This window comes from Oryctolagus cuniculus, chromosome 14 (genome assembly GCF_964237555.1).
Source record: "Oryctolagus cuniculus chromosome 14, mOryCun1.1, whole genome shotgun sequence".
Lineage (NCBI taxonomy): Eukaryota > Metazoa > Chordata > Mammalia > Lagomorpha > Leporidae > Oryctolagus > Oryctolagus cuniculus.
Window position 1 is genome coordinate 61,381,971 of NC_091445.1, and position 25,264 is coordinate 61,407,234.

Sequence of the window (25,264 nt, forward strand, 5' to 3'; positions counted from 1 at the left end):
CAACCCTGCTTGATGGCTTATAGCAAGTTTGTAGGAAGAGCTTTTGTTGTTTCTCCCCCATCCTACACACACTCCCAAAGTTTTGTTTTCTTTAATAGGTATATATAATACTTTGTATTTTCTATTTCTTCTTAGAAGAAATCTCAGCTGATTATAGTCAATTCAATTCTGCTGGGAATTTTTCCATTTCTGAATTTTTAAATGTATTGGCATAAAGTTATTTTAAAAAATATCTTCTCATGAGACCATTGCTGTGGTTACACCAGGTTAACATGTCACTTGCAACATCACATTTTGATTCCTGGTTACTCTGCTTCTGATCCAGCTTCCTACTAATGTGCCAGGGAAAGCAGTGAGAGATGCACAAATACTTGGGCCCCTGCCACCCCTGTGAGAGATCAGGATGGAGTTCCTGACTCCTAACTTCATCTTGACCCAGACCTGGCAGTTGTGGCTATTTCATGAATGAACCAGCAGATGGAAGATAGATCTCTCTCTCTCTCTCTTTCACCTTGACTTTCAAATGAATACATCTTAAAATATATATAGATCTTGTGATTGTGTTAATATATATGACAGTGGTTCCAAAAGTTCATGTAAATTGTGTATTATGAAAAGCAGTGCATGGATTTCAAAAAATTTGTACCAAAATAAGCTTAATTTTAATTCAATTTTTATGAAATTTTTGAAGTACCTGAATATTTTATGTCTCCTTTGCCAATTCTGAGGCTTGTTATGTGGGCTTACTTCTTTCTTGATCATTTCTTTCTTCTTAAAAAACATTTAGCTTCATTGTTCCATTTTTCTATTTTTTCTCTTAATTTTGGAGTTTTTTCCCCATTTTCTTTGTTTTCTTTGAAGTATTTATTTATTTAATTGAAAGGCAGAGTGACAGAGATAGAGGGAAAGCCAGAGAGAGAAAGAGAAAGAGAGGTTCCATCTGCTGGTTCACCCCCCAAATGCCTACAGCAGGCAGGTCTGGGCCAGGCTGAAGCCAGGATACTGGAACTCAGCCCAGGTCTCCCACATGGGTGGTAGGAACCCAAGACTTAGACCATCATCTGCTGCCTCTCAAGTGCATTAGCAGGAAGCTGGATCAGAACAGGAGGCAGGACTTAATCCCAGGCACTATGACACAGGATGTCTCAAGTGGTAGCTTAATCCACCGCACCACAAAACTTGCCTCCTAGAAGTGTATTTTTAATATTCAGAATTGTATGTTGCTTTCTACTTTGATTATATTTTAATCACAGAATGAACTCTCATAAAATTTTTGAGATTTGCTTTAAGGTAAATTTTGGAAATGTTATGCACATGAAGTAGATTCTATATATTTCACTTTTTAATATGCATATATACCATTGTTTCTACATAGGTATCAAATATTTTATTATATATTCATATTTTAATATGTGAAAACTATAAATGTATATTTTTATTCTTCTTTATACTCATTTTTTCCTTCATTGAATCATGAAGAGAATTATGATAAAAACGCTTATTATAAAAATGGATTATTAATTTCTATCTGTAGTTTTGTCCATTTTTGCTTCATGTATATTTGAAGCAATAAAATTGGGTATATATGAACTTCAAATTATTAGATATTTCTTGTGAATTGAATCTTTTCTTATTATGGGACAATTTACTTATAATGCTTTCATTGCAAATTATACTCAGATATTTATATCTTCCTTTCATTTTTATCCTTTCTGTATCTTCTTTCTAATAGATACTCTATGTCCCCCTCTTTAAGTTTGGAAGTGATGCATTCTATCACCATTCTCTTAGTGAGTTCTTAACTCATCAAAGTGTATTATTCGTTAAAAATTCATGGTAGTATTTTAAGGATAACTATTAAGTGAAGTAGTGCATGTGCCTTCCAAGCTAATATAAGAAGAAAATTAAATAATTTAATTCTTTTTCTGCAAGAAGTAAAGAAAGGAAGACAGAAAATTTTTAGAACAAGCGGTACAAATTGGAAGCATATAGCAAGATGGCTGATTTAGATCCCAGATATATCTGCAACTACATTAAGCTTAAATTGACAAAATGATCCAGATAAGATAATATGATTGTTAGATTGTTTCTAAAAGGTACATGAAGCTTCTAAGGATATTGAAATGATCTTTCATTATGAACCCAAAAGGAGAACAAGGTAGTGTGAGATTGTATTCACCACGAACCCAAAACTTGAAGCTCAGCCCTCCACACTCTGGCCAGCACCAGTTCTTCAAAGCATCTTACAAACTGCCTGGCTATTACCTACTGCACCTTCCTTGAGCATTACCTCCCTAGGGCCTGGTTAGTGCCATTTTACCCTCCTGAAACATGAGGTTCCTTTCTTCTATAGTAAATCCTGTGCTCTCCTAAGTCTTCACAACCAGTTCCTGCCTTGGCTTCTGAGCAGTTACCTGTTTCCCGAAGCCCCAGCCTTCTATGGTCCTGTGTTCTTTTAATCATTGTAGCAGTTACTGTCTTTCCCACTCTGCTCTCAGTATATCAGTTTTTGTTTGTATTTTTTCTCACTACTTGTTTTCTTGAATACTTTCAGATTCTGAAGCTTTTTTATATACACTGACCCAGTATAATGCCCATATCTAACAGTACTAAACCATTAATGCAGTCTGGGGATGCTGCTACCGCTCTACTGTTGATGCTGATGGGGATGGCAATGACGATCACCACAAACACCCCGACAAGTGCAAAGCACCAGAGGGTAGGAAAGCAGATTTAAAAGCTCTAGGAAAAAGATGCATTATCCTTATTGTTAATTGGGCTACATAAACCTAATATTTAAGTCTTATGTATCCTATTACAATTACCTGGTTAGGGTAGGGTGGTTAAGACACCAGCTGAGATACCCAGGTCTAATACCTGCATTGAATTCCTGGCTCTGGCTCTTGTCTCCAGCTTCCTGCTAAGGAAAATCACTGGGACGCAGCAGTGATGACTCAAGTAAATGTCTTTCCCTCATCCGTGTGGTAAACCCAGATTGAGTGACTGCTCCCAGCTTTGGTCCTGGCCCAGCCCCAGGCATTAGGAGAGTGAATCAGCTGATGGGAGCCCTCTCTTTGTGTCTCTCTTGCTGTCATTTCGCTTCTCAAATAAATAAATGAATGAATTTTTAATTACTTGAGTAAATACATTTCAAAATCTGATATTTTCAGAAAGAGAGGATCATGAAGCACAAACAGCATTGGCTGTACCTCTGGATTAAGCAGTGTGGTTTTTAGGAAAATCAGTTAACCTCACTAAATCTTCAATTCCTTACTATAACAGGGAGATATTCTTGACTGGTTGAGAATATCAAATGACAGAATGTATATGAAAGGGTTTTAGAAGCTGTAGTTATAGCATATCATTGTTTTAAGAAATTTATGCCAAATTGTACCATTTTCCTTATGGACTTTTGAAATCCACATAGGAAGCAGAGAAGGAGAGAGAGAGACAGAAAGTAAGTTTTTGCTAATTAATATGTTTATGTATATTAGAATCCAGATTTTATATACTTCTGGTAGATTTTTGTCACTTGGATGTCACATGATCATAAGGGGACTTTGTGTTCCAGATGAGACAGGTGTGATCCAGTAAATTGTTGTGGGGCAAACCGCACAGCTGAGATCCGTGCAATTGAAATGAGAGCACTGCACCGAGGGCAGGTGCTGTTCCTCACAGCAGTTTTACCAAGAGCTATCCATTTAGTGTGCTGTGTTAATTTTTACCCAAACTTTCTTCTAATAGGCAGGCATGTAATGATTTCACAGAAGTTATACTTAACTCTCACAATGTCAAGGCATCATGGCTAAAGTTCTCCCCAGCCTTGCAAGCTAGATTGCTGATGTATTGAAAATCATGTTAATTTTTGGAACAGACCCAGAGGTCTTTGAGGGAAGGGGACCAGAAAAATGAAAATTATGGTCATCATCATCATCACAGGATTGTTTACCAAGGAGGAAGATCCAATTTTGAACGAAATTGCTAACCTACCCTGTTTTGCAAGAACAGATTCAAAACTGAATTGCTTGCAATTTAGGTGGGAATGTTAACAAGCCTGCTTTCAGCTTTACCAAGAATTTGAATGTACAGTGTATAGTATGAAATCTGTTTTTATCAAAAGGGCATCTGGTGGAGAAAAAAAAAAAACTAAGAAAAAATATTGGCTTGCTCTCGGAAATCTTTTCATGTCCTTCCGAGGTGCTGTTGATATTGAAGAAGCTGTGGATGCACTCTGAAGAATGTGATTATTTAAAAGAAACGTTGTCAATTAATAGGCAAATCCCCTGTGAGCAAGGCAAATGTACACAAAGCTACAGAGAATACTAAGAAACAGCCCTGGCTTTACTCTAGGGAGCTTTAAAGCCCATGGGAGGAAATTGTTGTTGGGGCTGGCACTGTGGCCCAACAGGTCAAGCGGCTTCCTGCAGTGCTGGGATTCCATAGGAGGACCAGTTCTATGGGTTCCTGGTTTCAACCTGACCCTGGGTTCAACCTAACCCCAGGCCATTGCAGTCATTTGGGGAGTGAACTAGAGGGTGGAAGTCTTCTCTCTCTTTCTGTCTCTCCCTCTCTCTCCTGTAACTCTGCCTTTCAAATAAATAAAATAAATCTTATATATTAAAATAGCCCCTTGGAGGATAGGGTGAGACTTAACACTTCTGTCACTGTTAGGGACAGCTACTTGCTGGGCCAGAAGTAGGAAGTGTATCAGGAATTTGGAGAAGGCAGGAACTCTGATTGCTGTGCCTCACCTACCAGGCTATAGGTTGTTCTAGGTAGAGAATGTGCCTTATCCTGTTTCTCTTCACCCCCATCATTCCACTCTTTTTCCTCCCATCCTCGCTCTGCATTCTCCCCGGAAATAATACCAGGTTTGGACCCGGTATGCATTGAGATAAAAGAATAAGCACTATGACTCCCACATCATCAGGAGTTGCTTTATTGAGAGTTTAAAGTTTTCATCCAGCCGGCTCTGCGGCTCACTAAGCTAATCCTCCACCTGCGGCGCCGGCACCCCGGGTTCTAGTCCCGGTTGGTGCGCCGGATTCTATCCCGGTTGCTCCTCTTCCAGTCCAGCTCTCTGCTGTGGCCCGGGAGTGCAGTGGAAGATGGCCCAGGTCCTTAGGCCCTGCATCTGCATGGGAGACCAGGAGGAAGCTCCTGGCTTCGGATCTGCCACTTTGGGAGTGAACCAACGGAAAAGGAAGACATTTCTCTCTGTCTCTCTCTCTCACTGTCTAACTCTGTCAAAAAAAAATAGAAAGTTTTCATCCATGTGCTTCTACTACTGTCCCAGTGTGTGTGTGTGCATGTGCTTGTGCATGTGCATGTATGTTTGTGTGTGTGCATGTTTGTGTGTGTGTGTGTGTGTTGTTTCTTCCTTTGGGATTCTGTTCTCAGCTCTCACTCCTCAGGGCTACTCTCCCTAACACACTGTACCTCTCCTGAGTCAGTGGACTTAGCTCAGAAGAGCCAGTATTGTAGCTGCAGACATGACTCCAGCAGCACAGGCCCTGGGGCTGGAGTTTTTGTAAGTCCCTGAGACTGGAATTTTAGATATACATTTTTTTTATTTTATAAATTATGACTGTATATTCATGCCATGCAGTATGATATTTTGATGCATGCATCCACTGTAGCATGATCAAACTAAGCTAAATAACATAGCCATCACCTCATGTACTTATTATTTTTTGCAATGAGAACATTTAAAACCCACTCTTTTAGCAATTTTTAAATAAGCAATACATTGCTATTAACTTACAGTCACCATGCTGTGCAGTAGATCACCAGGACTTATTCCTCCTGTCAGCCTGAAACTTTGTATCCTTTAACAAACATCTCTCTTTTCCCTATCACACTCACTCACCTTTCATCTCTATTTCTGTGAGCTCAGTATTTTTGGAGAGCACAGATGAATCTGAGACCGTGCAGTATTTATTCATCCATGCCTGGCGTATTTCACTTAGCATAATGATGTTGATCATCCATGTTGTCACAAGCCAAGGTTTAAGTACAAAGCCAGCCCAGAGGAGAGGAGGAGAGACCCCTGCAGGCTAATAGAGCCTCTCTAAGCAGTGGCCAGCACAGGGGAACAGTATGACTACCTCTCTAAGTAAGACACTTGTGAGAGTGAGAGGAGGGGCCTGTTAGAGTAGAGAGAAGCTAAAAGGCAGCCTAGAGGAGGAGGCTAAGCACTCTGGGGTTAGGACAATGGGTCATCATCCTAAACACACAGAATTCGGGGGATGGTGTCTATTGCTAGAATAGAGTAGAAACCCAGGATTCAAGTGATCACTACCCAATTAATGTAGGGCACACCTTCCCAAAAACTGTTTGGTGGGAAGAGTGAAGAAAGTTCTCTCACTTTATGTGTAAAGCACAGTCACACAGTACATAAACAAATACAGTTGTGCAGTATTAGAATTTCATGGGAAGTGGGGGTGATCAGAGGAAACTGTCAGAAGAACACTCAATGTGGGATTAATTATGAAACAAAAAATTAGGGCAGTGAAATAGGGAAAAGCATGATTGGAAGTCTAGCAATAGCAGGAACTTAGAACCATCACAGATGTTAAATCCATAGAGTCTGAGATTAAAAAAGAAAGGAATTTTTGCATAACCATGGCCCTACCATGGTCTGGAGCTGGCCATGAGGAAGCATTGCAGGCAGGGTGAGGATGCTTTCCAAACTGGGACTGTGAACAAAAGCAGCCTTCCCACAGACGGCTGCAGCAAAGCTGTGTTTGGGGACAGGGCCAGTAAGACATTGCAGTGTGTTTCATAAAGACTGCTCAATAAGAGTGGCTACAGAGGAATGGGGGTTCAATCTAGTGCTAACCAGCCCCCAACTGTTACACATTTCACTGAAACGTTGCCATTATACAACCAGGTGGCTGCTGAAATTCATCAGAGGCTCATAGAAGAAGACAAAGAAAACCAACCAGCAGAGTCAAAAGAGAAATCTCCCCAGATGAGTACAAACAAAAAAGGCAAAAAGGAAAATGAGCCACCCAAGAATAAAAAGGAAGACAAACATGGAAAAGGTATTCATTGTTTTAGCACCTAGAACTCTGGATGCTTCAGCCTCTGGTTGGGAAAAAGCGAGCATTTAACCAGATGCTTTAGCCACTTGGCCACCAGGTGCAGCCTAGATATCCAGGCTTCTATGAGCTGTAGTGTTAGCTGGTGAGTTGTATTGTATACTGATTCTGCCTAACTTGGCTTATCCAAATAGACAGATGTATCTAGTTTAAAATAAGCTCCAAAGACACTTTCCTGCTATGGGAAACACTCTATACTGGGTGCCAAGGACACAAGAGCAGATTAAAAACAAAAACAAAAATCAAGACCCTGGCTTCTGCCCCGATAGAACTGTAACTAATAGCAGAGATAGACAGTGAATCAATCATTGTGGGTTATTTATTTATTTATTTTATTTGAGAGGCAGGGGGAGAAATCCTAGCCAGTGGGTTCACTCCCCAAATGTCCACACTGGCCAGATCCTAGACAAATCTGGAGTCAGGAATTCAATTCAGATCTGCAGCATGGGGCGGGGGGAGGCGGAACCCAACCATCTGAGTCATCACTACTGCTTCTTTGGGTCTGCATTACTAGGAAGCTGGAATTAGGGACTGGGGCCAGGTATTCAACTCATGTACTCTGCTAGGGGATGTGAGTGTCCTAACTGCTAGGCTAAACACCCACCCTCGATGATTGCTTCTTGATTGGGAAAGTACAGGTGCCCAGAGAACAAGGTCATGTCACTCCACTTCACAGAACACTTCTCAGGTGGAGTACATTTAGGCAGCTATGAGTAGGAGTGATGGGAAAGCACTGGGGATGGAGAAGGGTAAGTTCGTGGCACGTAAGGCAAAGTAAAAATTAATAACTCAATAATTTTATTAAAAATAAAAAATAATATGCAACTTTAGTGTCCATCTCAGATTGTCAAAATAAAATAAATGCATAGCATTTGAAGAAAATGCTCCCATTTACATTAATGAAATAACTATAACTGGCTGAGTCCAGTGTATTAACTACACAGATGAAATAGAAATCCAGAATGATTAATCTCTTCTTTATCTGTTTTACACACATCTATCAGATACCATCTGTCCTACAGTCCTCCGCTCTACCAGCTGAGCTATCGAAGGGTGCACTATACACACATCTATCATTGCAGCGAATGTCTCTTAGCAGATTTTCTCTATTCGCATTTATGTCTTTTTCACAAGATTTGTTGAGCTGAATAGAATTCTGTAAACTGGGCTTGCAGTTGGAATGACACTGCCATCACCAGGGTTATATCCTCTGATAAATGCTAGCAAATTCTTGTTTCGTAATTCTCTTGTGTAATTCCTGAAGCACTTGAAGGTAGTTGCTAATGAAAAGATAATTAGTTGACAGATTCTTGACCATCACCTACATTTCAGCCACATCTTCTTGATGTTAGTCTCAGATGTTTTCTTGATGAACAGTTTGCTAATACAAGCGGTCCCTTAAAATGAGTGCTTCTGCAGATGACTGACAGCATCTGCGGTAAGGTGGAAGTTACAATTTCATCCTCAAACTCTGAATTCCACCATCTTTAAAGTCTGTAACCATCCCTGCACTTGCCATGCATCTTGTGATTTTTATAAGACCATGCAGCTTGGGACGTTTCCATATGAATCTAGCCCAGGTGTCACATGAACAATTCTCAAGAAGAGCTGTAAATATTTCATCATCCACACTGGAGTGAAGAAGCTTCCTCATTTCCAAAGCACTGGAGGTTTATAATTCTATAAATTCTGCTTTGTGTTCATTTTGTCCAAACACCATATACAAACACACCTATATAGGTGATGGACTCTGCATATTTCCTCGCCCTTTCAGGTAAGTCACCACCTGTAGCTGAAGCTGCTCCTGTAGTGTTCACAGCAGAGGAAATCGCAGAAATTGAAAAGAAAAATGAACTGAGGCTCAGAATAAAGGAGGAGCATCTTGCCGCCCTACAGTTTGAAGGTAACAGTTGAAAATAACTCAGATGATGCTTTTCAGTAGGAAGTAGGCCATTAGGCATACCGTCCACACCGGTTCGTCAATTGCATAAGACCCTGTCAATGAGAATACCGAACAAACCAGTTGAGAAGTACAGCATTCAAATATTTTTCTCATTTAACCATATGCGGACTGGAATTGACTTTTGTATGAGTCAGATATTTTGGCATCGCCTAATCAGTCTTAACTGTCAACAAGATTTCAAAAAGAAGGAAAAACAATTCGGTAAGGGAATCTCAAGGGAGTTCTCGTGTGCTATTGCAGATTAGAGGGACTATAGATTGTGATATTTTTACTATGTATTTCAAAAAAGCTAGATGAAAGGATATTGAATGTTTTCACTACAAAGAAATGACAAATGTTTGAGGAGGTGTTTGCTTACCCTGATTTCAACATTACAGAATGTATGAGAGTACAGCAGAATTTCTTGGAAAAATGGAATTAAAGAATCAATTTATTTTGGTGACAAAAATGTTGAAATCCATACATAGGTTTTTTTTTTTTTTTCAGAAAAGGCATTTTCCATGAACTTTTTGGAAATCCTTTGTATGCGTGGATTTCAAAATATTTTACAACAAATTATTTTTAATTCCACTTTCTATGAATTTTTTGGAGTTCCCTTTATAGATATTTTGAGCCATCACATGATGTCCTGCAAATATATGTTTTTATGTCAATTGAAAGTTTTGTATCTTAATCTCAAAGAGTAGCAGTAAAATATTTTCGATGTTTCCAATTTGATGTGGTTTTACAGGTTTAAGTAGGGGTTACCAAAATAAGTAATTTTGTATTACAATAAGAATATTTCAGGGCTGGCACCGCGGCTCACTAGGCTAATCCTCCACCTTGCGGCACCGGCACCCCAGGTTCTAGTCCCGGTTGGGGCGCCGGATTCTGTCCCAGTTGCCCTTCTTCCAGGCCAGCTCTCTGCTATGGCCAGGGAGTGCAGTGGAGGATGGGCCAAGTGCTTAGGCCCTGCACCCCATGGGAGACCAGGAGAAGCACCTGGCTCCTGCCATCGGATCAGCGCGGTGCACCAGCCGCAGCGCGCCGTCCGCGGCGGCCATTGGAGGGTGAACCAATGGCAAAGGAGACCTTTCTCTCTGTCTCTCTCTCTCACTGTCCACTCTGCCTGTCAAAAAAATAAAAAATAAAAAATAAGAATATTTCAGAATGATTTAATAATTCCCATCATTAGGAAAATATGTAAGTCTTGACTAAAAGCTAACAGGTCTGGAAAGTGTATTCCTGGGAGCAGAGGCCACCAACAAGCTAGTCACATGTCTGTCGTGTTTAAGGCTCTTCCGCTCTGTAGACAGCCATGACTACAAGATACACCCTCCTGAGGGCTCCTCTAAGTGTCTTACAATACAATTGAGAATGGAGTTTGAGAATATCAGGAAACTGAGCAGAAATATCCCATGGAAGGGAACCATGGTCAATATAACAGATAACAAAACCATAAAAATGCAGCAATGGGTAAGCTGGGATGCCCTTAATGACTCCAGGCTCATTAACTACCAATGCGTTCCAGCCCTATCTTCTCTCCTTCTCTCTCCCTCCTCCTCCAGGGCCCCATCCTACTGTTGCCTGCTTCCAAATCCCTGCAGTCACAGCAAGTGGAGCACAGGGACACGTGCTTCTTCCCCATTGCCTGTCCCCACATCCAATGTCAGAGGTTTTCAGTATACTTTATTTTTTTAATTTTATCTTTTTTAACTTTTATTTAATGAATATAAATTTCCAAAGTACAGCTTATGGATTACAATGCCTTCCTCCCCCCCCATAACTTCCCTCCCACCTGCAACCCTCCCCCTCTCCCACTACCTCTCCCCTTCCATTCACATCAAGATTAATTCTCAATTCTCTTTATATGCAGAAGATCAGTTTAGCAGATATTAAGTAAAGCTTTCAACAGTTTGCACCCACACAGAAACACAAAGTGAAAAATACTGTTTGAGTACTAGTTATAGCATTAAATCTCAATGTACAGCACACTAAGGACAAAGACCCTACATGAGGGGTAAGTGCACAGTGACTCCTGTTGTTGACTTAACAAATTGACACTCTTGTTTATGGCATCAGTAATCACCCTAGGCTCTTGTCATGAGTTGCCAAGGCTATGGAAGCCTTTTGAGTTCGCCGACTCTGATCATATTTAGACAAGGTCGTAGTCAAAGTGGAAGTTCTCTCCTCCCTTCAGAGAAAGGTACCTCCTTCTTTGATGGCCTTCTTTCCACTGGGATCTCACTCACAGAGATCTTTCATTTAGTTGTTTTTTTTTTTTTTTTGTTTTTTGTTTTTTTTTTTTTGCCAGAGTGTCTTGGCTTTCCATGCCTGAAATACTCTCATGGGCTCTTCAGCCAGATCCGAATGCCTTAAGGGCTGATTCTGAGGCCAGAGTGCTGTTTAGGACATCTGCCATTCTATGAGTCTGCTGTAATATACTTTATTTTTCAGTTCATTCAGTGTACGATCCTTAGGGTGGCAAAATCCATTCATTCATTCATATAATAAATTTTTATTGAGTTTCTTCTATACGCCAAGTTCTGTGGTGTTTGCTAGACACAAACATACACACAGAGAAAAAAACATAAAGCAAAACCAGATCTTGAAGAGAGAAATGGAAATAATTATTTACAATATGCTGTGGTATTGGAGACAGGTATACAAAGGGGACATTGATGTGAGAGTGGGGAGGATGAGACAAGACAGACTTTCCAGGGAACTAAAGTTTCAGCTGAACTGGAAGAAAATGGAGTTTACCCAGAGGACAAATTGGGGTAGGAATGGAGAAGAGAAGTGTGTGTTGAGACAGGGAGAGTGGTCTGGGATGGATCTGATGTCCTGCAATGAGTGGCTCAGGAACCTGGGGCATACTCTGGGAAGGAGTGAATTGGGAGACAGGGAGGCCAGACCGTGCAGGGTCATCCTGGCCCTGCCAAGGAAATCAGATTTCTGCTCATGGAAACTAGGAGATAGTGAGAAATTCTGAGCAGAAAAAAGGTTCTGATCGCATCTGCAGGAGAGACAGATTACTCTGAACTTTGTGGAGGTAGATTTAGATTTGAGGTGGAAATGGAAGTTAGGAAAAGCAGAGTTGAAGCTATTGGCAATAGCTTAGCTGAAAGATAATCAGCACCCAAACTAGGCCAGTGAGAACGGAAAAAGCAAAGAAAAGAGATGAGAAAGATACTCATATTTAGAGATAAAAGCCCTTATTATTGTGTCGGGAATAGCAATAGGCCCAAGGACCCAGAGGTTTTGCCCTAGTTTTAGCAGTGCTGAGAAATACAATGACATCGCCATCCCAGGGTTCTAAAGTAGGGAGATAAGCCAGAGATTTCATCCTTCCCTGCTCTGTGAAATTCAGACATCATCTGTTCTCATTCCACTTATCAAAGACTATATTGCCATGAAGATGAATCAGCATAAAGCTTAATTATTAAGTTTAAAACATTTCTTAAATAACTTCACAGCACATGACATCTTGCTTCACTGGTGCCTCATCTGTATAGGTATCACATGTGCACTGGAAGCTTTCTCAGATTGAAACGTGGTTGGTTTAAAATCGAATTGCGTCAGTCAGAAAATCTGCATACATGAAACACATTTCAAAATGCTTATTTTTCTTTTTAAATAGAGATAGCTACACAGTTTCGACTTGAATTGATAAAATCCAAAGCATTGTCTGTCCTTGAAGACCTAATAACGAAGGTGGTCGATATATATAAACTCATGGAAAAATGGCTTGGTGAGAGATATTTGAATGAAATGTCCAGGTAAAGTATATCATGGCTTTTTACAAACGTGCCTTGTTAAATCCTGAGCACCAAAACTGGCAGATTCTTAAGGTGTTTACAAATCCGAATAACATTTACAGACACAAGCATTGACCTCTTAGGAAATCTTGGGTATAAACCCAAAAAGTGAGCTTTACTTAGCAAGTTTCCTTTGACTTTTCAAGCAAGAAAAGTATATCATGTTTCAGAGGGGTCTACAATAAAATTCACTTTTGCACATTTTTTTATGAGTTCAGTTTTCACACTGCTCAATGAGAATTAGAAGAAATTTTAAAATATTTTCAGCATATTTTAAAATATTCTTCACATCTGACACCAGACTTGTTGTTAGTCATAACCAGTTAATTGGAAATTAAGACTCCATTCACTGGAATATTTTATCAATTAGACTGATTCCTTCAGCCTTTCTGTTGCATTCCAGAGATTTATCAGGCTTTCATTACTGGTGAGAGGCAGTGAATCTCAGCCTCTTAGTTCTCCCCAAAAAAGCATAAAGAGGCAACTTGACAGAGTACAAATAGCCCTCATCTGAGTCAGGAGACTTGATTGTCCAGGAGATCAACAGTTCCACAGTATCCACAAATTAGCAGCATGCCTGATTGCTTTGGCCGCTAGCTTCATCCATAAAAGGAAACACTTGAACCAAGCCATTTCAGAGTTTTCCGCTTGATCTAGATTCTGTGATGCACTATAGTGTCCCATAAACATCTACGGAAAATTCAGAAGCTGCTATGTAAATAGGATTCAAATGGCAAGCATTCTCAGAAGCAATTGCCATCTAAAAAACAGTGGTTATGGTTTGTTTAATCTGATCCTTGTCTCATAATGAAAGTTCTACTCTAAAGTCTTCAGCATAGCTATGTAGTGCTATTGCTCCAGAGTGAAAAATAAATTTTAAAAAATGCAAACACATATCTCAGTCTGATAAACTTCTTGCAGTAGTACTTAAAATAATATTACGGGGTAGAGAACCAAATCAGTTACCGTCAGCCTCGTAGAAAAGTCATATCCAGTTTTCTCCTCTGCCTGCTACTTACAAATGAAGACTTCTTATTCTTAGGATTTTTTTTTTGCCATTTTTTTTAACTTTTATTTAATGCATATAAATTTCCAAAGTACGACTTATGGATTACAATGGCTTCCCCCACATACCGTCCCTCCCACCCACAACCCTCCCCTTTCCCACTCCCTCTCCCCTTCCATTCACATCAAGATTCATTTTCGATTATCTTAATATACAGAAGATCAGCTTAGTATACATTAAGTATGGATTTCAACAGTTTGCTCCCACACAGAAACATAAAGTGAAAAATAATAGATGATTTTTTTAAATGATGATGAAATCAGAGCAGACCTATTGTCATGTTTAATCCCAGTGAGAGTCAAGTTGGGAATTGATAATTTCTTTTTTTTTTTTTAACAGAGGATCAGTTTAGTATGCATTAAGTAAGGATTTCGACAGTTTGCACCCCCATAGAAACACAAAGTGAAATATATTGTTTGAGTACTCGTTATAGCATTAAATCTCAATGTACAGCACATTAAGTATAGAGATCCTACATGAGGAGTAAGTGCACAGTGACTCCTGTTGTTGACTTTACCAATTGACACTCCTGTCTATGGCATCAGTAATCTCCCTATGCTCCAGTCATGAGTTTCCAAGGCTATGGAAGCCCTCTGAGTTCTCCGACTCTTATCTTGTTTAGACAAGGTCATAGTCAAAGTGGAGGTTCTCTCCTCCCTTCAGAGAAAGGTACCTCCTTCTTTGATGACCTGTTCTTTCCACTGGGATCTCACTCGCAGAGATCTTTTGCCAGAGTGTCTTGGCTTTCCATGCCTGAAATACTCTCATGAGCTTTTCAGCCAGCTCCGAATGCCTTTAGGGCTGATTCTGAGGCCAGAGTGCTATTTAGGACATCTGCCATTCTACGAGTCTGCTGAGTATCTCACTTCCCATGTTGGATCACTCTCCCCTTTATTTACTCCATCAGTTAGCGTTAGCAGGTACTAGACTTGTCTATGTGCTCCCTTTGACTCCCAGTCCCTTCACCATGACCAACTGTGAACTGAAACTGATCACCTGGAACAGTGAGATGGCATTGGTACATGCCACCTCGATGGGATTGAATTGGAATCCCCTGGTATGCTTCCAACTCCACCACTTGGATTATGACTTTCACCCATGTGGCCATCAAGTGTAAATGCATAATATTTTTATCAGATGCACTTATATTTCACAAGTCTATCTTATATGTACCCCTGCCCTCTGAACCTGCAATTTCAATGTGTATGTATACAAAGGTCTGTGTTTTGTGTTCATAAGAAGCTAAAATCTAGAAATATGATATCAGGGGTGGAAGGTGGCAGAGCTCTCAGATGTCTGAACAAATCTTGTTTCCATTTGCCCTGGCCGTTCCCCTACCATTCTTGAGGTTACACTTAGTAACCTTCCACTAGGTGGCGCACACTTGTTTTGATAGCCTGTTTATGGTTGGGTCTCCATTCACATTTGGAATCCTGTCTCCCTCATTCCAGTAAACTTAGTAGCTGTCCAACATCCTTCTCCTCTGACCCTTCCCCCACTGCCCCACACAGGAACACTCTAAAGCATAAACTATAGATACTTAAAAAGACAGCATTCTGGAGCTGAACTCAAAAGCATCTTTTGAAAGACAGCAACTATTTCCTAAATTTTCAGTGTAAGAAAATTTTGGTGTTCCTGATTTATATAAAATTAGACTAAATATGCATTTCCTATAATGTTCAATATTTCATTTAAGATACAGACAAGACCCTTTCTTCCATGCAATGATGTCGTATTCATTCATGCAAAGAAACTTCTCTGGCCCTTAAAATAGCTTTAATCATGAATATTAACTGTCTCCCCAATAGAGTTCAAGTCCATGTCCTATGTGATTATACGTTAACTACCACAAAGTAAGGAGTTGTGTTATTGACTCCATTGCAAAGCTAAAAATTCAGAAAGCTTAAATAACCTACTCGAGGACTCATGACCAGAAAGTGTCCTAGCATGATTGCTCAGTTCTCTCATAAATTGTGCACTTATGGCCATGTGATCTCGTTAGGAATGTTTACTCTTCATGAAGATAGCAAAGCAACTTCAGTGGATTATATGCACCAGAGGCTATTCTGACAACCATGTCTGAGATAACATCAAATTCCTCCTCGTAAAGTTAGAGAAAAGCCACTTTTCCAAAAACACATTATCAAGTTGGCTTCACATTATAATTTAACCTGATTCTGAATAAATGCATTTTCCTAACAGTCATATTTTACATGGCATTCTTCCATACAAAGTATCTTCAGAATGTTCATGGAAAATGAGAATTATGAAAAAGTCATGCACCATATATGAATTTGAAAAATGTTTGCACCGAAATGAACTTATTTTGAATTCCACCTCCATGAACTTTTTAAAGATCCCTCAAGTATTGTATTCCATACTTAAAATGAATATAACTCTTCACATAATCCTGTTTAAATAGTAAAACATGTTCTGATACTAGTAACAACCTTACTTAATGCAGTCTTTTTGTTTAGCTTTGTATTTAATGGGCAACTATTAAATGTGTAATAAGCACGCATTGTTGCTTGTTTCTAAAATGTACTAATTTATTCCTTGCTTTTTTATAAAATAGATTTGAAGAGACATTAAAATTTTCCAACACTCAGATTGAATTACCTATCTTAGCCAAGTAATGCATTCATTTTTGAGTATGTGTCTTATAAGCAAGCACTATTAATCTAGTAGTATCTTTAATGGAGGTAACTATTCGTTTTACATTTTCAGTGTAGAAAAATTAACAGAAGTAGCTCGCTATCACATTGAAACAGCTACAAAAATCCAGAATGAACTTTACTTAAACCAAGAAGACTTCTTCATTAATGGTGATATAAAAGTCTTCCCAGATCCACCCCTGCCGAAACGTCCTCCACCCGTAGAAAAGGAAGAAGATGGCACCCTGACTATTGAGCAGCTCGACAATCTTCGAGATCAGTTCTTAGATATGGCGCCTAAAGGTAGGAAAAATCAGTATCATGAAAAGAACACCAAAAAAAGTTAAGATTAACCTGGATGACAATCACGTGCCTTTGAATAGAATCAGCTCTATGGGGTTGCTTTTTCATAGTTTATCAAATATCTGCTTCATACAATATCAGTCTGAAATGAACCAAGCAGGAGATCCACAGTGATTAACACTTGAGCTTGTGTTGATCCTGATTCTCAGTAATTCTTCTCTCTTCTCCTCCCCATCCCTTGTTGGCAAGTTGCTAAGTCTGAGCATTACCCCACCTGGCCATTGGTAGACAGCTTTTGTACATATTTCTAGCTTAGGTTTAGTATTGAGATTGTGAGATTATATTTGTTTCCCCACTGGTGTGTGAGGGGAGGCCAGGGACTAGAGGATTTCACTTTTATACCTACTTTTCCCCCTTCATGAGCAGAGCCAAATAAGATATTAACAAATATTTACTTAGTGGATTAATTAATTTGTTCAGGAACAAGCATTGTGGCTCAGAGGATTAAGCAGCCACTTGGGACTTTCACATTCCATTTCAGAGTGCTGTTTCAAGTCCCAGATACTCCACTTCTAATCTAGGGTATAGATTCCTACTGATGCATTCTGGGAGGAAGCACCTGATGGCCCAAATGGTGGGGGCCATGTGGGAGACCCTGAAGGATTTCCATGCCCTGGCTGTTGAGGGCATTTGGGGAGTGAACCAGTGTATAGAAGACAGATTGATCTCTGTCTGACTTTTCCTCTCTCTCAATCACTCTGCTTTTCAAGTAGATGAAAATAAACATTTTTTAAAGTCAATTTGTTCACATCTGTGTGTGCATGTTATTTTCTGCACACAAAAACTAATTAATTTATATTTTATCATTATTGCTCTATAGCATAAACTTCATTATTATTCAGCTATTCTTCATTGGGTTCCATCAGTTGATAGCCCAAGTAACTCAGACAGATTATGGAGGATGATAATCTCCATTTTTAGGCCTGGAAGCTAAATCAGAGAGTCGCTGAGCAATTTGCCTTAAAGTGATTGCCCCTTCTCACTGCTTGAAGTTACCTCTCATAAACAGCTTTACTTCATCTTCCAATATATCCTACTCATTAGGAAATCACAACTTTTCCTTAGAAAATAGTTAACAGATTTTATAGCATCACAAGTACACTTAAAAAAAAAAAGTCCAGTACTTATAGAAATCCACCCAAGAGCGTGAATTTAAGTCTGCAGTCTTCCTGGCCAAGCCCAGTATGCTAAGCAGGTGTGTGCCTGAGTGAATCCCTGTGCTCACATGTGTCAACCCATCCAGTCATTTGAGTGAACTTTACACCTGCAAGGATAAAAGTGCACACACACTATAGCTGTGGATGGACACGGACTCAGGTTGGCAGCACTCAGGCATGAAGGAAACATGGCCATCAGCAGGTCTGAAAGTTCCAGGCTCCTAAATCTGGCTCATGAAATCCTGCCAGAGCTCAGTCAGGCATGGTCTGTCTTCTCCATTGTGTGAGCTTGACAGTGTCCTTTAATTACCCAGTTCTCTCTTTGAAGTCACCTTTGCTTTTCACTTTTCATTTTTTCTATGCTACTTTTACATAGAAAATAGACACATATGAGAAGACCTAAAGACAAAATACTATTTAATTTAATCCTACACTAGAAAAATCACCTAATTATTAGATTATAGGGCATTTAAGGAGTTATAATTGGATTTTGAAAAGTATCTGTTACTCATAAGCCCTTTCAGAGGGCACCCTGTTCTTAATGATGACCAACATAATGCAGTTCTTAGATCGAATGTCAAAACCAGAGCCCACATTTCAACTAGAGTTTAGGGAGTGGGTGTCTAGTACGACAGTTACAATCCTCAAGTCTTACATCGGAATGCTAAGGTTCAATTCCAGGTTCCAGCTCCTGACTGACACCAGCTTCTTGCCAATGCAAGCAATATTGGGAGGTGGCAATAATGGCTCAAGTAATTGGATTCTGCCACCCATGCGGAAGACCTGGTTCATGTTCCAGACACCAGGCCGTAGCCTCAGCTCAGCCTGGTGGCCAGTGTGGGCATGTGGGCATGAGCCAGTACATAAGAGCTCTCTGTCTACCTGTCTCTTTCTCTCTTCCTCTGCTTGACTCCCTACCTCTCAAATAAATGTTTTAAAGCTTAAAAATAAATAATAGTAGCTCTAATTTAGCATATATGTATCTTTGACAATCAACTCCAGAAACCCCTGATGAAAAAAGATAGCAACAGCTACGTTTACTTGTTTTTAGACTATGGTAAAACGGGACACTTTTCAGACAATGGTAGAAGTAGGAAGGAAGTGAGAAGAAAGTAAGGGATGGAGAAAAGAGGGAGGGAGCTAGAGATGAGGCGTGAGTAGGATGATGGATGTCAGGGGATGGGCAGGAGACTGCTATGCTTTCCTCTGTCCAGCTGTGTGAAGTACAGGCACGTAGAGGAGGGGGCTTCCCTATCTGGAGAAACGTATCTGTCCACCCAAGCTGAGAAACTAACCCAAAGGAAGAAGGACAGTTGTCACTGCCCCAGAATGTGCACTTCTGTGCAATATTCTGGAATCCACAGAATCTGATGATTGGAGTGAGTTGTGCTCCAATGAGCAAACAGTTTAAACCCTTTTCATTATTAGCTCATTTATGCTATTCGACAAAATACATGTTGCATATATTGCTTTTCAGGTGTATATAAAATACTTATCACAGTATGGGGTATTTTATCAGTAGTAATAGCCATTGTTCTTATTTTTGCTGCTATTATACAAGGAAGGAAAAGTAATATCATTCCATTTTCTCAATTGGAAATTGAGAATTGGTTTTCCTACTCACATCCTCAAAGCCGAGTCTCAAATACTGATATTGTAATTACCACTCACTCACCCCCCCCCCCATCCCTATGAATCATCTTCTGGCTTTTTATTCTGTTCTGCAGCTGTTGTTTATGACCATAAATGAAACACATACATTCATCTTTTAAATTAAGGCTGTTGTTGTATTCCTTCCAAGAAAGGGAAAACATCTTTTATGATAATACCCACTGTAGAACTAGAACTCTACAGTTTCACAAGACAGTGTTCGTTAAGATAATAACAGCTTGAAAGTATGGAGCAACTGATTGGACATGGTACATCTCTGAATGTGTGATTGCAGAACTTCTTTCTTGAACTTGAAAGCTGTTGTTATTCCTAAATCAGGAAAGATGAAACATTTTCTTCAACCATTTCATATATTCCCATGTAACCTAAAATATCTAATATGCTATTTTCAAGTCCATTAAAATATATGAAAAGATAATGAATAGATGGATTTTCCCCCCAGGAAAAAAGCACACATGTTTGCGTATACCAGTCATTATGTTTAAGCCCACAATAAGATTTTTAGAAGTTTACAAAGAATATTTATGCTAGCAAATCACACTTTCCAACTATTAATTATACCACACAAATAAAATTGAGGCTATTGGGTTTTCATTTATTAAAGCAAGTATAAATATAAATGTAATGTAAATGGAAAGAACTAAAGCTTAAGGAGTTTTCTGCTGAATATTAGTTACCCTACTTGAAACTTGAAAAGGCATCATATACTATAATGTTTATAGTCAGTATCCCTTTTCTGATCGAACTCTACCACCCATGTTGATTATTATTCTCCTTTAGTAAAGGTAGTGATTAGACATAAAATACCACTCTTGAGATTACTAGGGAAAAACAAAGACTTTGCTATGACAATCAGACAAGATCATGTGAAATGCAATGAGACAATCCATCATGCCTGCATTTTCTTCCCTCCTGGAAACAGTCTATGCTGTAGAATCACAGGGGCAGCTTGAGCAAGAGAGTCAGCAAACCATACTTTCCAGCAGCTGTCCCAGCCGTCATTCCCATGAGCATATTCCCAATGTGGAGTGAGAGTTACTGAATATTTTCTAAATTATAAAATCAGGCAATTTGGAGTGGTCACTATGTGTCAGGCCTCAAGTTAGTAATTGCCTTATGTTGACTCACCTCTTACCCACTACAGCCTATGCTTGGATGACTGACAGCTCTTTTTCAGACCCACCTTTTGTCAAGTGACTGTCACTAGAACTTGGGTAAATTGTTTAATCTTCTCTGCCACGCTTTCCTCACCTGTAAAAAGAGGATGATAATGGCACTTAGCTCATGAAGTTGTTATGCTTATTAAGGCAGTTAATATGAGGATAGTTCACAAAGTTTATAGGAAAGTGGGATTAAAATCGGTTTATTTTGGTTTAAAATATTTTGAAATGCAATCAAACAGATCTTCAAAATGTTCTTGAGAAATGAGTATTATGAAAAAAGTAAGCATGGATTTAAATTTTTCCCACCAAAATTAACCCATTTTTAATTCTGTTTTCCCCTTGAACTTTTGAAGCAGATTGATACAAACTGTTCTTATTATAAAAAGTTAGCTTGGGGTTGAGCACTGTAGCATAGTAGGTTAAGCCTCCACCTGCAGTGCCGGCATCCCACACGGGCACCACTTTGTGTCCTGACTGCTCCTCTTCCAATCCAGGTGCCAGCTAATGGCCTGGGAAAGCAGTAGAAGACGGCCCAAGTGCTTGGACCCCTGCAGCCATGTGGGAGATCCAGAAGAGGCTTCTGGCTCCTGGCTTCAGATAGGCCCAGTTCCGGCCATTGCAGCCATTTGGGAAGTGAGCCAGTGGATGGAAGACCTCACTCTCTGTCTGTAACTCTGCCTCAAAAATAAGTAAATAAATCTTTCAAAAACTTAGCTTGGGACTCTGAAGGTATAAATACTCTAATAGGTACCTGCATTACCCCAATATGCTTCCAGAAAAACTTTACATTAGATGGTAGAATTAAACCATAAAGTAATATGACATCTGGGTACTATCAGCACCCCTAACAAAAACATCCATTTTGTGTACTGCACTAAGCTCTGAATAGGTACATCTTGTCTCTAACCATCAAGCGCCAAGTACATCAGGAAGACAGTCTTTCTGCAACGGAAACAATTTGTAGTCTATTGAAACTAGAACACTTTACCAGTGTTCCTCTGTCCCCACTTAAATCATAAGAACTCCTTTTCCTTGTAAGCCTGTTGGTGCTGCGTGTAATTCCTGTAAGATTTGAGTCATAGCAATTTGGATGTCTGCCATGGAGCTATCTTGAGAAATCACAGTCCCATAAATTATACACATTTACATCCTCCAAAACAGGCAGCATTTATTTGTCTGAGACCTATAATTGACAAAGGCCCTTCCTTTTATACACCTCTTGAAGACCCCAAGATTTAATGACTGATCTCAGAGAGAGAGTGAGCGAGAAAGAGAGAGAGGTACACATCCAAAACTTTTAAACCAAATGACTAAGTTCAGTCATTCAGCCACAGGTTTTCCATGGACACTCAAAGGAAGAAGTAGCCATTGCCGCCTTTGAGGTCATATGGGGGTTAGCTCAGAGGCTTTGGAAACTGAGGCTTCCAAGAAGAGAAGCAGAGGAGGAGTATTCCAGGCAAAAGGGAATCGAGCGGACAAGGAGATTTCTGAAGCTGCAGTACATATTGAGGCACACCAGACTACCTGGAACAAGGGACAGGAGGCAAGGTCACAAAGAGCTCCTGCACACGACAGATAGGAGAGGATTATCTAAAGCGTTCGGAGCCGACTGACAGTGGAGAATCCATTGAGAGGAAGAGATTCTTCCAGGAGAGCAGTAGATGCTCTCAGTCTCTCTACGAAATCCTGAGGAATCGAGAGACAGGAGAAAGTACTGAGACTGTTTCCTAAAAGGCATAACTAGAAAGTTCTGTGAAGTTCCCCAGGCTTAGTTTCTCTGAGAAAATTATTAAATGTGATACAGTGTATAAAATTGCTTGGTTTGGCATTTATCTAAATCAAGAAATATTGAAAGATTTCTTAGAAAAGGGGGCGATACAGAAGAATGGAAGTTATCAATAGGAACATCTCATTGGTTGGCAAAATGTAGGGATTACAGTGAAGAGGAGGAGCATGGCTCCCAGATGTCCTGTGGCTCTCTCAGTGGGTAAACTTCTTCTACAAGATTAGATTCAGATCACAGAAATGCAGTAGTGAATTTAGAATTCTTTGAACCTGGTAAAACCGACTGTGGGCAGAGTTTCAAATATATCTTTAGCATGAAGCATATTTTCATGAAGCCAGAGAACTTACGTTAGCACTTACATTATGCTTAGAATTCACGATAACATCTTCTGGAAAATCTGCCCATAAAACTAAAAACATAAGAGTTAGTTAAATCCTTAAGGTTGTATATATGAAATCTGTTCTGTTTTATAAATAAAAAAGTTATCTTAAAAAAAGAACAACAAAAAAGAATCTTTAGTGAAAGTTAGAGCCCCTTTCTTTAACAGCAAGAACTTCTTTTCTCATTCATTTGAATTTTTAATTCATTAGTTATTGGCTGAAATTTACACATGTATAGCCAAGCACGGGAATGTTGTTTCAGGTTAACTCAGAAAGCCATACAGGTAGCCCAGTGCTAAAGTAAGTAAATGAAAGCAGTAGCTGTCAACTACACAAAGACTAATTTTAAATGAAATACAGTTATATTTAGAATTTGAAAGAGTAGGGGTTTGTTTAATAACTGCAAAGAGGCTGATGAAAAGGCCAAAAAGAAAGGAGATCATTTTACCACAAGTGTTAAAGTGATCATATAAATAGGACTAAGTATCTGGAAATAATAATAGAATTAAAAAGGAGTGAATGCCCCAACATGGGAAGCAGTCCATACAGTGGACTCGTAGAAGTACAATTACTTTAAATAGCATTCTGACCTCAGAATCAGCCCTTAAGGTGTTCTGATCTGACTGAAAAGCCCAGGGGAGCATTTCAGGCATGGAAAGACAAGACACTCAGGTAAAAAATGCTCTACATGAAATATCCCTGTGGGTGAAACCCCAGTGGAAAAATGCAGCCACCAAAGAAGGAGGTACTTTTTTCTGAAGGGAGGACTAAACTTCTACTTTGCTTATGGCCTTGTCTAAATACTGATGGAGTTTAAGGATCCAAAAGGCTTCCATAGCCTAGGCAACTCATGTCAAGAGCCTTGGGTGATCACTGACATCATACATAAGAATGTTAGTTGTTAAATAAAAATAAGAGTCACCATGCATTGACTTCCCATACAAGGACCTCTGTACCCAAAGAGTTGTATAATGAGATTCAATAGTAAAACTTGTTCTCAAGAATCACTTCCTTTTAGTGTATTAAGTGGAGGATATTACTATGTCTCATAAGTTACAGTTATGCCTAACAGCTTGCAAAAAGATGTATCATTCTTGGATTGTTCTTTAAAGATAAGTATCTAAAAGGAAAGAAGGGGGAGGAAGGAAGGGAAAAGAGGAAGGGGAGAAAAAATGAAAACATCTTTGAGAAACAATGATTTTGAACAGCCCTTGTCTGTATTTTTGAGAAACAGTTTTCTTACTTTTTTCATTTCATTTTTTTTCTTTCTTTCTTTTTCTTTCATGAATTAAACAGGAGAGGGATAGGAAGAGGGATGGGAGAGTGGGTGGGTGCGCAGGTATGGCGGGAAGAATTACTATTTTCCAAATGTTGTATTTATGATATACATACAAATAAATTTAAAAAGGAGAAGCAAATAAGGTTTAAAAGGCACATTCATATCAACTAATGTCAAAGATTTTCAATTAAAAGAGGTTAAGAGTTATGAGATCATGTAAATAGGAAAGGAGATATATTTGCTTAAGCATCTACTAAGTGCTTAGTTGTTAGCTAGATACTAGGGAGTAAAGAAGTAGATACAGTGCTGGTCAGGAGAGTTTAAATCCAATTGGAGAATCAAAACCTTGAACATTGGACAAAAGAAAAGACATCAAGAGTATGTCAGCATGAAAAATATTTTAGTATAATATCACATAACACTCAAATTTTTCATTATGCAAAGGGTTTCAAATGGCTCATAGTAAGTTTGTGTTATGAAAAAACCATACACAAATATTAAACTATTTCACACCAAAATATTTTACACCAAAATAAACTTCCCTTTCAATTCTATCTTCCTATGAATTGTCCAAAGCCCTCTCTTATGATAGAAATAGGACAGTATACATACTGTTCCCAACTTACGATGGTCCTATTTAGCATTTTTCAACTTTACAGTAGCATGAGAATAATACGCATTGAGTAAACCACAAACTTCACATTTTAAATTTTTACTTTGTTCATGATGCAGCCAACTGAGCTTGAGAGTGCATAACCAACACTACAATCTGCTTGCAGCTAAGCTACGATACTTGGTAGATTAGGTGTATGTTCAACTTACAATATTTTCTATTTATGATGGGTTTATCAAGTGTAATGCTATCATAAGTTGAAAAGCATA

General features: G+C 39.2%; 1 protein-coding gene across 11 annotated transcripts in view; it reads left to right on the plus strand.

Annotated features, from left to right (window-relative positions):
• SPEF2 (sperm flagellar 2) overlaps positions 1-25,264 on the plus strand; it is a 210,962-nt gene that overhangs the window by 143,852 nt on the left and 41,846 nt on the right. For 10 of the 11 annotated variants that reach the window (XM_051853818.2, XM_051853824.2, XM_008262116.4 and 7 more), the window contains 4 exons: positions 6,893-7,046; positions 8,878-9,006; positions 12,686-12,824; positions 16,657-16,886. In XM_051853818.2, the coding sequence (XP_051709778.2) occupies positions 6,893-7,046; positions 8,878-9,006; positions 12,686-12,824; positions 16,657-16,886 (652 nt within the window). Of the gene's footprint in view, positions 1-6,892; positions 7,047-8,877; positions 9,007-12,685; positions 12,825-16,656; positions 16,887-21,431; positions 24,376-25,264 lie in introns of those variants that run through there. The other variant, XM_051853822.2, reaches the window with a different exon arrangement.